This window comes from Sebastes fasciatus, chromosome 10, assembly GCF_043250625.1.
Source record: "Sebastes fasciatus isolate fSebFas1 chromosome 10, fSebFas1.pri, whole genome shotgun sequence".
NCBI lineage: Eukaryota > Metazoa > Chordata > Actinopteri > Perciformes > Sebastidae > Sebastes > Sebastes fasciatus.
Window position 1 is genome coordinate 35,448,246 of NC_133804.1, and position 17,500 is coordinate 35,465,745.

At 40.9% G+C, this 17,500-nt stretch overlaps 1 protein-coding gene across 4 annotated transcripts in view; it reads right to left on the reverse strand.

Annotated features, from left to right (window-relative positions):
• The window catches only part of LOC141775844 (protocadherin-1-like), a 261,087-nt gene that overhangs the window by 121,112 nt on the left and 122,475 nt on the right, over positions 1-17,500 (reverse strand). For all 4 annotated transcript variants that reach the window (XM_074649584.1, XM_074649586.1, XM_074649585.1 and 1 more), the window contains exon 4: positions 11,593-11,812. In XM_074649584.1, the coding sequence (XP_074505685.1) occupies positions 11,593-11,812 (220 nt within the window). The remainder of the gene's footprint in view (positions 1-11,592; positions 11,813-17,500) is intronic.

The following is a 17,500-nucleotide window of genomic DNA, read 5'->3' on the forward strand; positions in this document are numbered from 1 at the left end:
CATCCTACAAACATCCTACAAACACCCTACAAACATCCTACAAACATCCTACAAACATCCTACAAACATCCTACAAACATCCCACAAACACCCTACAAACATCCTACAAACATCCTACAAACACCCTACAAACATCCTACAAACATCCTACAAACATCCTACAAACATCCTACAAACACCCTACAAACATCCTACAAACATCCTACAAACACCCTACAAACATCCTACAAACACCCTACAAACATCCTACAAACATCCTACAAAACATCCTACAAACATCCTACAAACATCCTACAAAACATCCTACAAAACATTCTACAAACATCCTACAAAACATCCTACAAACACCCTACAAACATCCTACAAACATCCTACAAACATCCTACAAACACCCTACAAACATCCTACAAACATCCTACAAAACATCCTACAAACATCCTACAAACATCCCACAAACATCCTACAAACATCCTACAAACATCCTACAAACACCCTACAAACATCCTACAAACATCCTACAAACATCCCACAAACATCCTACAAACATCCCACAAACACCCTACAAACATCCTACAAACATCCTACAAACACCCTACAAACATCCTACAAACATCCTACAAACATCCCACAAACACCCTACAAACATCCTACAAACATCCTACAAACACCCTACAAACATCCTACAAACATCCTACAAACACCCTACAAACATCCCACAAACACCCTACAAACATCCTACAAACATCCTACAAACACCCTACAAACATCCCACAAACACCCTACAAACATCCTACAAACATCCTACAAACATCCCACAAACATCCTACAAACATCCCACAAACACCCTACAAACATCCTACAAACATCCTACAAACATCCTACAAACATCCTACAAACACCCTACAAACATCCTACAAACATCCTACAAACATCCCACAAACATCCTACAAACATCCCACAAACACCCTACAAACATCCTACAAACATCCTACAAACATCCCACAAACATCCTACAAACATCCCACAAACACCCTACAAACATCCTACAAACATCCTACAAACACCCTACAAACATCCTACAAACATCCTACAAACATCCTACAAACACCCTACAAACATCCTACAAACACCCTACAAACATCCTACAAACATCCTACAAACACCCTACAAACATCCTACAAACATCCTACAAAACATCCTACAAACATCCTACAAACATCCCACAAACATCCTACAAACATCCTACAAACATCCTACAAACACCCTACAAACATCCTACAAACATCCTACAAACACCCTACAAACATCCTACAAACATCCTACAAACATCCTACAAACATCCTACAAACACCCTACAAACACCCTACAAACACCCTACAAACATCCTACAAACATCCTACAAACATCCTACAAACATCCTACAAACACCCTACAAACATCCTACAAACATCCTACAAACATCCCACAAACACCCTACAAACATCCTACAAACATCCTACAAACATCCTACAAACATCCTACAAACACCCTACAAACATCCTACAAACATCCTACAAACACCCTACAAACATCCTACAAACACCCTACAAACATCCTACAAACACCCTACAAACATCCTACAAAACATCCTACAAACATCCTACAAACACCCTACAAACATCCTACAAACATCCTACAAACATCCTACAAACACCCTACAAACATCCTACAAACATCCTACAAAACATCCTACAAACATCCTACAAACACCCTACAAACATCCTACAAACATCCTACAAACATCCTACAAACATCCTACAAACATCCTACAAACATCCCATAAACATCCTACAAAACATCCTACAAACATCCTACAAACACCCTACAAACATCCTACAAACACCCTACAAACATCAAACATCCTACAAACATCCTACAAACATCCTACAAAACATCCTACAAACATCCTACAAACACCCTACAAACATCCTACAAACATCCTACAAACACCCTACAAACATCCTACAAACACCCTACAAACATCCTACAAACACCCTACAAACATCCTACAAAACATCCTACAAACATCCTACAAACACCCTACAAACATCCTACAAACATCCTACAAACATCCTACAAACACCCTACAAACATCCTACAAACATCCTACAAAACATCCTACAAACATCCTACAAACACCCTACAAACACCCTACAAACATCCTACAAACATCCTACAAACATCCTACAAACATCCTACAAACATCCTACAAACATCAAGTGCACACCAAAATAAGGGAACCATTAAACTGGGGAAACTGTGGTGAGATGGTTAAGGTTAGGCATCGCCCTGGATTAGTTAAGGTTAGGACAGGCCTGGGCAGCGAGTGGAGAAACCTTTCTCTCACTTCTGTGGTAAAACAAATCAACTATTAATGTGTAACCAGAGTGATTCATGTTAAAGACTTAACGTTGGCTCAATAATGTTTTAGTTGGAAACCGGTTTAGTTGTTTAGTTCAGCTGTTGTCGACCGTTAATGTTACCAGATATGCCAGGAATATTTTGCTGACTCCTTTTGAGACTAAGTTTGGCATCATAATTTATGTTTAACCAATGTTTATATTTCAGACTTCAGTGGACGTCAGGTAGAGTTAGCTCCAGTTTAGACCGATAGGTAACGTATGAACGCAGCGTTAGCGTCTGTTTCCCCTCCAGAATGTAAAGGTCGGGCTGCTGTTTGGCTCGGTACGGAGGATATACTGTTGAAATTTCCGTTTAAGGGGTTGAAGGAAATGTCTGTAAACTTAACGGAGAATGTCCTGGTGATTTTCTGCCGGGACATTCTCTGTTCTTCTACGGATTTCTTTCTTAGAGTGTAGACCTGACCCCTTCTTCGGGATCCGAACAACATCGTCTTGCTCCAACCCCCCAGACACATCCACCAAGTGTGAAAAGAAACCAACAGTTTACCAACTCATCCATGATTCAGACCAGAGCAAACTAATTATGAGTTTGAAAACACCCTTTGTCTGCACACACACACACACACACACACACACACACACACACACACACACACATGCACACACACACATGCACACAATTTCACAATAATCCAGATTTATCTTGCACAACTTTCTGAATTTGACAACAAGAGCATATTTCTGTTTAATGCATCTGATCTAAAGATATCTGCACTCGAGGAGATGACACTTCCATTTATATAATCTCTCCATCACATCGGGCTTATCTAACACACAACACACAACACACACGTGTGTCAACGGACGTATAAGTGCAGCAGCGGAGCTGACGTCATCGTCATCCTGCACTCTGAACGCCGTCTGTGGTTTTATCTGGAAATCAAACTGGTGGCTGATTAAGAGCTGAGATAGAAAACCTCACTGATGCTGCCTCTCTCTCTAGTTGGTGCATGTGTGTGTGTGTGTGTGTGTGTGTGTGTGTGTGTGTGTGTGTGTGTGTGTGTGTGTGTGTGTGTGTGTGTGTGTGTGTGTGCAGCGATTACTACAGCTCTCATACTGATGCAATCAGCAGATAAAGAGGTTGAGGGCGTGCATGTGTGTGCATGTGTGTGCATGTGTGAGTGCCTAAATACAGCATGTTTGCATGTGGTTTCATCTAGAGAGATGAGTGCACCACACACACACACATGCACACTTCATAAATCAGCTTGTTATCCAGCAACCAGCGATGTCAGGCAGCAGATTCCTCTCTCTCTCTCTGTCTCTGTCTCTCTCTCTCTCTCTCTCTCTCTCTCTCTCTCTCTCTCTCTCTGTCTCTGTCTCTCTCTCTCTCTCTCTCTCTCTCTCTCTCTCTTCTCTCTCTCTCTCTCTCTCTATCTCTCTCTCTCTCTCTCCTATTTCCTACCTTTCTCTTCACTTCCTTCTCTCCTTCCTCTCTCTCTCTCCATCACTCCATCCTTCACCACAAACACACAACATGCAATCAAATCCCACAAAACTGCATCCTCCCCTCCCCTCCCCTCCATCCTTCACTCTCTCTCGGTTTTGGTTTTACTCCTCTCTCTCCATCCGTCCATCACCAGACAGGAAGTGGGTGCATTAGCAGAGTGAAGACGGCCTGATGGAATTAACGTCCATTATCTGTCCATTTACAGGACAGAGAGCAGGATGAAACAGAGAGGAGGAGGAAGAGGAGGAGGAGGAGGAGGACTGAAATGATAGAGATCTCACCACACCGAGCTCCGTCTCTGCTCTCAACTCTGCAGAACAAACCACAGAAAACATGTTTGTGTTGTCTGTGAGGGCAGTTTGGGGCTCAGCGGGGCGGCGGCAGGACGAGCAAACAGCAAACACGACTAGTGTGACGACTGAGACACCTGACACATGGGCAAACACCCCCCAAAACATACACACGTCTTCAAGGTTAGAGATGGAGGTTTTATAGAATACCAAAAACAACAATGTGTTAGTCTCTATACTCTCTAAACTCTCTACAAGCCCATCGGCTCATACTGAAGATCTTTAAAAACACAAATATATCATTTCTGTCAATCGATTCAAAGTTAATCACGATTAATTGCAAATAAATCGCACATCTGTTCTAAATGAACCTTAAAGGGAGATTAGTCAAGTATTTAATCCTCTTATCAACATGGGAGTGGACAAATATGCTGCTTTATGTAAATGCATGTATATATTTATTATTGCAAATCAATTATCAATGACAGATATTGTCCAGAAACCCTCACAGGTACTGCATTTAGCATAAAACAATATGCTCCAATCAGAACATGTCAAACTGCAGCCCAACAGACAACAACAGCTGTCAGTGTGTCAGTGTGCTGACTTGACTATGACTTGCCCCAAACTGCATGTGATGATCATAAAGTGGGCATGTCTGTAAAGGGGAGACTCGTGGGTACCCATAGAACCCATTTACATTCACACATCTGGAGGTCAGAGGTCAAGGGACCCCTTTGAACATGGACATGGCAGTTTTTCCTCTCCAACATTTAGTGTAAGTTTGGAGCGTTATTTAACCTCCTTCACGACAAGCTAGTCTGACATCAATGGATTCCTTAGATTTAGTTTCATATGATGCCAGTATCTTCAGCAGATTTAAAACTGAGCCCGCTACACCCTCCGAAATATCGACTACCCGTCAGATTTAAATTAATTAAATTAAAATCTCAAAATGTGTTAATGCGTTAAAGAAATGAGTGTTCACACGTTATTATCACGTTAACTTTTGAATATGTTTGAAAAGAGAAATAAAGACATGTCAGAACAAAATGAATTGAGATTCACACATCTGAAGGTCAGAGGTCAAGGGACCCTTTTCAAAACGCCAAAAATTGTCACATTAATACACTGACTATAAGGATGTATACTGTAAATACTGTACATGTAGAAACCGTCTCCAGGTCACCATGTGGGGAAGAAGTTTTGAATGAACGTGTTATAGGATATGAATACATAAAGAACATCACTGGGAAGCTACAGAATTATATAAAAACCTAAAAAATGCTAAATAATAATGGCCCGCCCTTTAATCCAGTGTTTTTTTTCTTTTTTCCTTATGAAATCTTCCAAAAGTCACATTAAAAGAAGGGAAATGATCTGTTATGAGTGCAACTGGATTTGTAAGAAGATTAAAAAGCAGATGAAACCGCCGAGCTTTTACTTTGAAGTTGCAGACATTTGAATGTTCTTCTTTACTAGAAACCATTTTTGAAGTTCAGCTAAATGTCAGCAACCTTTTGTTTACTGTGGCAACGAACGCAGCCAACATCTCCGCTCCTCTTTATCTCAGGAACACATGAACATGATGGCGGAGCGATAAACTGTTGCAGACACGTTTCATAAGGACAACAAGACGGATTGCAGCCGATGGAAATGTGACCTGCGTGCAGATTTCTCTTCCAGCTCTGTGTTACAGTACAGCGCTGTAGACACGGAACAACAGTCTGCGTGAACACCGTGTCACATGTCCTGAGCATCCAGATTATACCTGGATTATGTCCAGATTACAGTACAGTACTATAAGTGGATAATCCACCTATAAAAGCAGGTTGGAAACGCAGGCGAGATGCATTAAGACCCAACTCTCACGGACCACTTCAGCTGTTGTTTAAGTGCAAATGCATCTCCACAAATAGCAACGGAGCATAGTGCACGGCGTCACGTGATGCTGCCATCGAGGATCTTCCACCATAACTGAAGCACAATTTGTTAAATCGTATATATTCTAACGGCTGCATTTTTTATCTAACTTTAAAATAAAGAAATAACACAGGCACTATGTTTGGAAGCAGCTAATGTCATTTTCGTGACAGCGCAGGATATTGCTTTTCAGAAGGATGAGTTGAATGTTTTTATGTGCAGAAAGTAGCAATCAAATGCAAATGTGACTAACTGGAAACACATCTAACAGCGGAGGGTAAATCAACTGTTCAAACCAGACTAAAGAGGGAACAGAGAGAGGATGTGTTGGAGGCCAGTCAGTTTGTTCCTGCAGCTCTTCATCAATCTGTCTGAAGCACTTGAGATCTGACCGATCAACAATCAGTCACGGTGATCGATACGGTCTGCAGCGCAGGAAAACACAAGGAAAGAACTAAAGAGCCTGCTAAAGAGACAGAACAAACCTGCAGAGATGAAGCCAAACGGAGCCGAGGCACAAAACTCATTAGGAAAAACACATTCTGCTGTTTGGTTAATTATCGCAATAATCGCTGCTTGATTAACCATTTAATGTTAAAATTTAATTACGCCCAGCTGCATACGATGTTCTATCTCTGTGTTTTCAGTGTTCTCTCCTAAAAGAAGACAAAATAAAGAACTGTGTTAAAGATTATTCAGACGCAGACTAGAATCAACTGAACTCTGAACGGGGTTCGGTTGGACGCAGCAGGGAGGGGAAAGAGGGGAAAGCATCTCTAGGATTTATATTAAACTACATTATTATTATTATGAACTATTAATTATGCCTGGCTGCATATGATATACTAAAAATAAAGTACTGTGTCAAAGATATTCAAATGCAGAATAAAATTAACTGAATTTTGAACAGGGTTTGGTCGGTGGATTACAAAACGGTGGAAAGATGGTAAATGGACTTGGACTTATATAGCGCTTTTCTAGTCTTCCGACCACTCAAAGCTCTTTACACTACATGTCAGCATTCACTCATTCACACACACATTCACACACACACTGATATCAGAGGCTACTAAGGTGCCAACTTTGCCCATCAGGATTTAATCTAAATACTCATTCACACACCGATGGCTATGCCTTCAGGAGCAATTTTGGGTTGAGTGTCTTGCTCAAGGACACATCGACATGTGACCCAGAGCAGCTGGGGATCGAACCACCGACCTTCCGATTAGTGGACAACCTGCTCTACCCTCTGAGCCACAGCCGCCCAAAGAAAGAGTAATCTTTAGGATTTTTTCTAAACTACTGTATATTATTACTATGAATGATTAATTATGCCCAGCTGCATGCCATTTACTCAATATAAAGTATTGTTTCAAAGATATTCAAACGCACACTGAAATCAATTGAATGTTGAATGAGGTTTGATGCAGCAGGGAGAGGAAAGATGGAAAGAAAAGGACCAAAATAAAAGGTAAAAAAAACAACTACATTATTATTATGAAGTATTAATTATACACAGCTGCATATGATGTACTAAAATAAAGTATTGAGTCAAAGATATTCAGATGCAGAATAAAATCAATTGACTTCTGAATGGGGTTTGGTTGGACGCAGCAGGGATTAAAAAAAAAAGATGGAAAGAAAAGGACAAAGCAAGAACAAAAGTAATCTTTAGGATTTTAATACATTATTATATGAACTAATAATTATGCCCAGCTGATATGCGAACTCTGTGTTTTGAGTGTGGAGTGTATTCACTCCTATTGTATTGTCAAAGATATTCAGACGCAGACTAGAATCAACTGAATGTTGAGCGGGGTTTGGTTGGACGCAGCAGGGAGGGGAAAGATGATGGGAAAAAGGACAAAACAAGTAACTTCTTTTGTAACTACATTATTATTATTATTATTATTATTGTGAACTGGGAAACTGTGTTTGGATTATTTTAACAATAAAGGTTTATGTTTTGAATCAGACAGAGAAAAAAAGAGAAAATGAAGAGAGTGAAGTGTATCTGAAGTGGAGGGCTAATCCTCAGAAGACGAGCTGTAATCTGTTGACCTCGCTCCGCTGGTACAACACACACACACACACACACACACACATGCACACGCACGTGCACACACACACACGCACGAGCACACACACTAAAACACACACACTAAAACACACACACTTCCTTGGGAAAATACCTGCAGCTAAAACATGTTTGACCATCAAAGTGGAAGATTGTACAACGCTACCATCACCACACACACACACACACACACACACACACACACACACACAGACACACACACACACCCTGACCTCATTCCACTGTGTACGAGGAGATACAGCCACTTACACACTCTCCCGCACTCTATCGCTATCTCACACACACTCACACACTCTCACACACACTCACAGGGTGGTAGTAGCCTGTGGGCGTGCGAGCAGCTGTGAATAATTGTGTTTACAGATGGCATACGTACGACCTGTGGGTTGAGAGAGAGAGAGAGAGAGAGAGAGAGAGAGAGAGAGACGGTCCTCACAAAAGAAGACATGGATGACATTTACACTGAACGTCTCTCTCTCCTCTTCTCTCCTCGTCTCTCTCTCCTCTTCTCCTCTCCTCTCCTCGTCTCTCTCTCCTCTTCTCCTCTCCTCTCCTCGTCTCTCTCTCCTCTTCTCCTCTTCTCTCCTCGTCTCTCTCTCCTCTTCTCCTCTCCTCTCCTCGTCTCTCTCTCCTCTTCTCCTCTCCTCTCCTCGTCTCTCTCTACTTTCTGTTTTTTGCCAGTTTTCAACTATTTCCCTTCCGTTAGCTTAATTGCTATCAGTGGTAACGAGGCGTTAACAGCCGGAGCAGAACAATGAGCGGTGGCATAAGTAAGAAAAGAAAGGGCGGTGGAGTGTTTTTAGATGCGTGTCTAATGAATCATTTGGCTCCTGAAAGCAGGTAAATGAAGTTCTTTATTATTTATGCCGGTGGGAAACTGAGCTTTAAAAATAAAACACTATAAAAAACAATCATCTACTGTACATCATGATGTCATTCAATCATCTACTGTACATCATGATGTCATTCATACAGTCAGTCAATCATCTACTGTACATCATGATGTCATTCAATCATCTACTGTACATCATGATGTCATTCATACAGTCAGTCAATCATCTACTGTACATCATGATGTCATTCAATCATCTACTGTACATCATGATGTCATTCATACAGTCAGTCAATCATCTACTGTACATCATGATGTCATTCAATCATCTACTGTACATCATGATGTCATTCATACAGTCAGTCAATCATCTACTGTACATCATGATGTCAGTCAATCATCTACTGTACATCATGATGTCATTCAATCATCTACTGTACATCATGATGTCATTCAATCATCTACTGTACATCATGATGTCATTCAGACAGTCAGTCAATCATCTACTGTACATCATGATGTCATTCATACAGTCAGTCAATCATCTACTGTACATCATGATGTCATTCAATCATCTACTGTACATCATGATGTCATTCATACAGTCAGTCAATCATCTACTGTACATCATGATGTCATTCAGACAGTCAGTCAATCATCTACTGTACATCATGATGTCATTCAATCATCTACTGTACATCATGATGTCATTCATACAGTCAGTCAATCATCTACTGTACATCATGATGTCATTCAATCATCTACTGTACATCATGATGTCATTCATACAGTCAGTCAATCATCTACTGTACATCATGATGTCATTCAGACAGTCAGTCAATCATCTACTGTACATCATGATGTCATTCAATCATCTACTGTACATCATGATGTCATTCATACAGTCAGTCAATCATCTACTGTACATCATGATGTCATTCATACAGTCAGTCAATCATCTACTGTACATCATGATGTCATTCAGACAGTATAACAGCAGCGTAGGCTACTTCCACAACAGAGGAGGCCTCGACTGTCACTCACTCAGCTTAAGGAGCTGTACAATAAAACCACACACGTCTGAAGAACATAAGAAATGTTACTGAAAACATTTAAAAACAAATTGAACTAAATGTGAGGACTGTATATGAAAAGATAAAAGATCATTTTTCTTTATTTACTAGCCTTATTTAGCCTTATATTCAAAGACGTTTGGGAAGATGTAGTGTTCTGAGTATGTACTGGTTTATGATTTTTTTTATTATTATTATTTAAAAACGCAAAAAAGGCTTTTCAGATATGCTGCGGCGGTTTAAAGGTCCGTTATTGTAAAAAGTGTGATTTTCATGTCTTTTATATTATAAAGCAGGTTTAAGTTCTATATAAATACTGTTAAACTATCAAAACACTCAATATACAGAGAAACACACACACAGCCCGTATTCAGGATTTCTGTTCATTTGTGATGTCACAAATATACAATATTTAGATCATTACACGGTTTTAAACATCACAGTTTATTTCCTGTTGCAGTGGATTAGAATAACATCAGCTGACAGGAAGTAAACATGGACCCATGCTGTTGCCTATAGCAACACAATTCTGTTGCATTTCCATTGAAATGCACTAAAACGGAGCGTTTCAGACAGAGAGTGAATACAGGCATATTCAGGCAGTACGAGGAAAATAAAGGCTTTTCAAACTCAAAAGTAAAAACATGTTTATATGTGTTGTATGATGGTAAATCTGTGACGTGACGCATCATTAGCATAATTTACACCTTTTAGCAAAATGCAGTATTATATACTGTACTGAGTAGGACTCCGTTTTGAAACAGGCAGAACGGTTAAGAGTCACCATGCTAAGTCATGTCAGCATTATGAGACGTTCAGAGCTGAGAAGACGTTCAGTATGTGTGTTTAGACCGTCAGGTGATTCTTTACGGTGATCAAGCATCATCAGCATCTCTGCTAACCGGCTCCAGCTACCTGGCTACCGTTCATCCACCTGTTCGAGTCCTACCCGTTCTAAAAGCTGCTGTCCTGCAGCTGATAAACAGGGAAAGACAGATAAAAGCAACATGCTAACATGAAGATGACAGGCTGACACAATGCTAACTAGAGCAAACGGAGCAGCGCTGCCTCGGTGGATCTATAAGTGGAGCTGATGGAAGGTTGGACTCAGTATGATTTACATAATTGGGATGTTAATTCGTTAAGCCGTGGGAGTTGATTATGTTGCATATTGATTGTGTTGTGCTGCTGTGAGGTCACACACCTCTTTAACGAAGGTATACGCCGCCGCACAGGGAATTGTGGGAGTCTGATTAAAAATACAACATTAATATTCCTGCTGACGCGCCGCGTTGTGACATACGTGTGTGTGTGTGTGTGTGTGTGTGTGTGTGTGTGTGTGTTGTGTGTGAAAGCCAGCCAGTGTTTATTGGTTCTCCAGTGTGTGTGTGTGTGCATGTGGATGGATGGATGGCGGAGGTGAAGAGAGGAAGTAGAGGGAGGGGAAAGTCCACCTGGTCTTACCGTTCTCCGGGTGCTCCATCTCGCCGATGCTGCCGTCGGGCGTGGTCCGCTCGTAGTGGTCCTCCGGCAGCGCCAGGGGCCCGATCCGCGGCCCCGACGACGACTTGGAGCTGGGCGTCTCCGACTCCTCCAGGCCGCTGTCGTAGTAGCTGTGCTGGGACGCGTCCTGCAGGTCCTGCGCCTGGTTGGCCGTGGAGAAGGTCACTCGGCGGTGGGGGGGCTGTGTTTGGCACACGGAGAGGAACACATTTAAAAACTCAAAATGACACTTTAAGTTAAATTTAACATACGAGAAGGTTTTATTAGAAACCCGTCCCGGTTTGATGTGATGCAGATGAAGCGCTTTAAATGATTAAAGACATCAAGGAGAAATAAAAATAACTTTCAAAGAAGTCATTTAGACACGACGACGGGAACAAACACTTCTCAAAACTTTCATCACAAAGTTCTCAAACTCACTGATTTCATTTCTCAGCTTAGTTTTTGCTCCTAAAAACCAAAAGAATCCGTCGTTTGTTTCATCTCACCACTGCTTTCATGTCATCTTATTTCATTTTACATCATCAGATCATCTCATCTCATCTTTTATCATCTTTTATTTAACAAACATCAATCTCTGACCAAACACCCAACGCCGCGTCACACACACAAATCTGAGGAGGCAAATTAATGAGCAACATTAAAAGAACAAATGACGGTTAGTAAAGGCCGTCTAATCTGCTGAAGCTGACGAGACGTGATCAGATGTAATAAGTAATACAATGACTGATAGAAGTTTCCACACCAGCCGGAAAGCTTCAAGTTTTACCCATAAAAAATACACTTAAAATTAAATAAAGTCTTCAAAACAGAGAAAATATCGGACATGTCTGGGTGCATAAAAACCTGCAACACAAGATCTTCATATTTTTAAATAAAATGCATAATATTAAAAACTCTTTTAGCCTCCATCTGTGCGCGTATGTTTAAATACATACATTTAAATAATGAATTAATACATTTAAAAATAAATGCAAAAATACATTTAAAAGTTAATAAAATAAATTAAGAAAATTAAATAGAAGAGTAGATAGATAAGGGAATTAATACAAAGGTAAATAAATTAATGAAACAAATATAAATTTCTGTCACTTTTTATCAATTAATTAATGCAGATATTTATTTTTAATATAATGTTTGGTATATTTAATGGCACGTTTATCTATTTATCGAGTCATTCATTCATTTATTTATTTTTTATTTTTGCATTCTATTCTTTAGATTACATTAAATATTTCAAGTATGGTTTTAAATAAATTTAAAATAAATGCTAAAACACATTTAAAAGTTAATAAAAGTTTGTATAATAAATAAATGGAAAGAAAATAACAGTAGAGAAAGAGTAGATAGGGGAATTATTACAAAGCTAAATAAATACAGAAGCAAATTAAAAACAAAATATCAATTTATGACATATTTTATCAATTAATTAATGGCTACATTTAATTTAAATTTATTTTTGGTACATTTGGCATCATTATTTAGTTAGTAAGTCATTTATCTATTTATTTATTTATTTACTTATTCATTAATTTATTTAGACAGGTTCTGTCCTCCATACATTTTATTAGATATAAACATGCATACAAAGAACCGTCAAATTCAATACTTTAGATCACATTAAATATTTCAGATAAGGGTTTTAAGGCTCCAGTCACGGAGTGCAACGTCCCTGGTTCACGTTCATCTTTCTACCCTCATGTCTTAATAATAAAATGCCCAAACTATAAATAAAGCATATTTAAATTAGGTATATTGTTTGGTTCCCTTTAAGTTATACAGTTTATATAGTCATGTGAATTTGAGTATTTTTTAAATATAACTCTGCATCTTTCATGATATCTCATCTCATATGACTCCAGATGAGATTGGACTTTATGTGTATTATAGTTTGTCCAGCGTGTGTTTGGTTCTTTCTGTCATGAAGAACATAGTCTGAATAAACGCAGCCGGCTGAACGCACAACTTTACTGCTCCATTTCCTGTGTTCCTGCTGCTGGAAGGTAGCTGTCCGACTCGCGTCGTTTGATGGTTTTTGTAATTAGAATACAATTAGCCTCCCTATGGTGCTGCAGGGACGCCGCTCACACACACACACACACACACACACAATGTGCAAATACAGCGAGAGCTGCCAAACAAACGGTGTCCTAATTCAAAAGGCACACAATGCTCGGTCAAACACTTCAATCACACACACACACACACACACACACACACACACACACAGGCAGCTGACCGACCGGCCCGGGCTGATAAAGAGCAACATCCCTGGCTCGGCAGATACTCCGTCACCATGGCAACTGGGCGCTGTCAGGACCCTGAACCAGTGAAACCAGCAGATCAGCGCTCATCACACAGAAGCAGACTGGGCTGGAGCCCCTTCCTGGTTTTAATGCCTTTATCTCTCACTTTTTATAAGCAGCTTTTTTTTTGCAGCAGATTCGCTGACTTGTCTTGACTGTCGCCTCACAGAAACAGTTCACTGTGCAGGGATTCAAACCAGCAGCCTCCTGGTTATCAGGCTGCATCCTCATACTTGTGTTTCTGTTTATGTAAATGTACTGCATGATGATGCGTCACCGGTCGCTTCCTCTGCTGTTTACAGTCCGAGCTGAGCGGATTTATAAATATCTGTGAGGTAGGAACCGGCAGACTTAATGTCACACAGATGGAAAATGTACAAAAACTCAACCCACAGCGGAGCTGTCCTTTAAACTGTGTGGACACAATGTGCTGTAGAGGCATCAAAAGAAGCAGATCCCCGGTGCTTCAGGCGACAGGCGGCTGTCCAGGTAAACACATTCAAATGCACAGTTAAAAACTGGACTCTCAGTACTCGCACTTCCTGTCTCTAGTCCAGAGGCGTTACGTAATGCCACTGAGTGGTTTTAAACCACCAAACTGTCAGTGGAGCCGTTCTTCTTTTCACTACGTCCATGTTTACTCACTGAGCATCTTCTGGGTGTGATTTTACCACAATAGAGCCGATATATTTCAGATTTCACAGCCTCTCAGCAGCCAACGTCTATTCACACAACAGTTCGTACAATATCTTACAAAAAGATACTCCTCAGTTTTGTGCATTTTCCTACGAATGTCCAACGACACGTGACGAATGTCCAGAAACACATAATGAATGTCCAGTAACACGAACGCCGCTCTTTATACTTCCCGGTTCACAATTACGTGGATTTCCATACGAATAGATTTCATGCGGACATCATGTTAAAAAATGTGACATTCCTTTCTATGTACACTGTAAATCAATATATTGACTTTTGTGACTATTTGACGAACTGCTGTATGAATGCGCTGGATGATGCTGTAATAACACGCCGCTAACGTATCTTCAAAATAACTCAACAACACTTTGGGACATGAACAGCGGTCTCCAAGTCTTTCCCACTCTGTATTCTACGTCAGTCGCTCTGAGAGAAGCATATTTACACGGATGTGTTTGCATTGCAGTCAGTACAGACTACATGACGTACAAATGACATGCCAAAAGCTAGAACGGCGTACTCATTGCGTGCAAAATGACTGCAAATTACCGTGTCATTTATACGTTATTCAGTGCGACCGGGCAGGTCAGATAACGTCTCAGTGTCTGGGTTCAAACTGGGCTAAGTTTGGCTGAAAATGAAAAGTATATTTTGCACATGGATGAGCTGATGAATGAGTATTTCTTTAATGTTTTTAGCTACGAGCTGGTTCCCAGTGAAAAACAGTCGGTGAAACAGCTGCTCTGTGAACGCTAACTGGGACTGGAGGTTGGAAAAGCAAATGAAAGATCCACAACGCTTCAGCTTTCTTTAGAAGATGTTGGTTGGTGATGTAAAGACGATGTCAGACAGACGTGGGTTTCACCGTTGTACCGCCAGGATCCCCAACAAATAATAATACAGAAGCACAAAGAACAAACATTTCCATTTGCCAGATATTGAGATGGGTCTCTACCTGAGACCTGCAGCGGCCTCACAGTTAAATCTGTGTTTGTGGTATTAATAACTGCTTCCTGCTCGCAGCCTGCTCGGCTGTTTGCTGTGTGAGCATTAGGAAATAAATCACATCTATATATACATGAAGAGAGAAATGAAGCGGATCAAATGGTCCCGGTGCCTCTCCTGACTGTCTGTCACCTCCAGCACGCCAAAAACACACAATCACACTCTGCACAATCCCCGTTTCCTCTGCCCCCCTTTTCTACTCGTGTGTGTGTTTGCTGGAAATAGAAGTGCCATCTCAGCAGGTTGCATCATGGGAAAGTAGAGCAGATCAGAGGGGAGGGAAGTAAAGACCAACCAACATCCAGAACAACCTCCACCTCAGCGCCCGCCCAGCCGCCCGACGCCATCTTTGGACGTCCCTCTTGTTCTAGAACGGCGCCCTGCGGAGGACAAAATGGCCACCATCTGCCGTCTGACCGCGCACCCCGGCGTTCCTCGCTGCCCTATTTTCTGTTACCTCGTCTCAACCCTGAACCTGTAGAGAGGCAGCGGACCTCGACGACCACACAGACTCCTCCTCTACAGCTGGAGGAGAAAACCTGCCGACCGCCGGCGTTCACGGACGGAGGATCATTGATCCAGAAGACTTTTGATGAAGGGGGGAGGACATACAACAAGAAGGAAGAGCCAAGAGGATGAGGCTCCGAGCGTGGTTGGATGGTCTCTGCTACCGTTGGGAATAAAAGTCAATAAAACCAGTCTGAAGGTCCAACGGTAAAACCAGTCTGAATGTCCAACGGTAAAACCAGTCTGAAGGTCCAACGGTAAAACCAGTCTGAAGGTCCAACGGTAAAACCAGTCTGAAGGTCCAACGGTAAAACCAGTCTGAAGGTCCAACGGTAAAACCAGTCTGAAGGTCCAACGGTAAAACCAGTCTGAAGGTCCAACGGTAAAACCAGTCTGAAGGTCCAACGGTAAAACCAGTCTGAAGGTCCAACGGTAAAACCAGTCTGAAGGTCCAACGGTAAAACCAGTCTGAAGGTCCAACGGTAAAACCAGTCTGAAGGTCCAACGGTAAAACCAGTCTGAAGGTCCAACGGTAAAACCAGTCCGACGGTGGAATAAATCCTTGAAAACTTTATGTCCAAATTAACTGCAAAGATGTAATAATGAAAAACAGCCGTGTTTTTTTAATTTGATGCGTTTCATTTTGTTTCTGTCGAGTCTGAATGACGATCAGCGAGGTAAAAGTCTGGTTGCTTTGATAAGAGAATATTAACTTCATATTTAGTCTGATGATAATTTATAATAATGAAATCTTTACTGCAGTGACAAGGGACAGGCTGGTTATATAGTTTTGATATTTTCATTGTATTTTGAAGATGTTTTTCATGTCATTATGTATTGTAGAGTTTTGTGAGAATAAACACATTAAACGATGTCACCGTTGACGTTTTAGGATTATTATTATTTATCCTCATCAGCGTGTCGTCTGCTGTTGATATTCTGTGTGTTAACCGTCCGGACGTCTATAATGGACCTGAGTGTGTTTACTGAGTACACAGTACCAGTGATGAAGGTCAGTAATTAGGTATTCCAGTAACATCTCTGTTAACGCTGCTCTGACGGAAGCTTCTGCTCATTTCTCCACTGAACTAGATTCAGTCTTCTGCACACTAAAAAAATGCACACATGCACTTTTATGTAAAACAAGGCGGCGTGATGAACCATTTTTCCTTGAATCCATAGAAAGTGACCTTCATTAGCATCGCTGAGTGAAACACATGAATATGCTGCTGAATCCATCACGCAGAAAGGAAGAATTAAAGAGCTTTAAATGGAGCGCAACACACAGTTTAGACAAGATGACCGAGGAGAGGAAGCAGCGGGAGATCTGAGAGTCTGAGAGTCTGACGGAG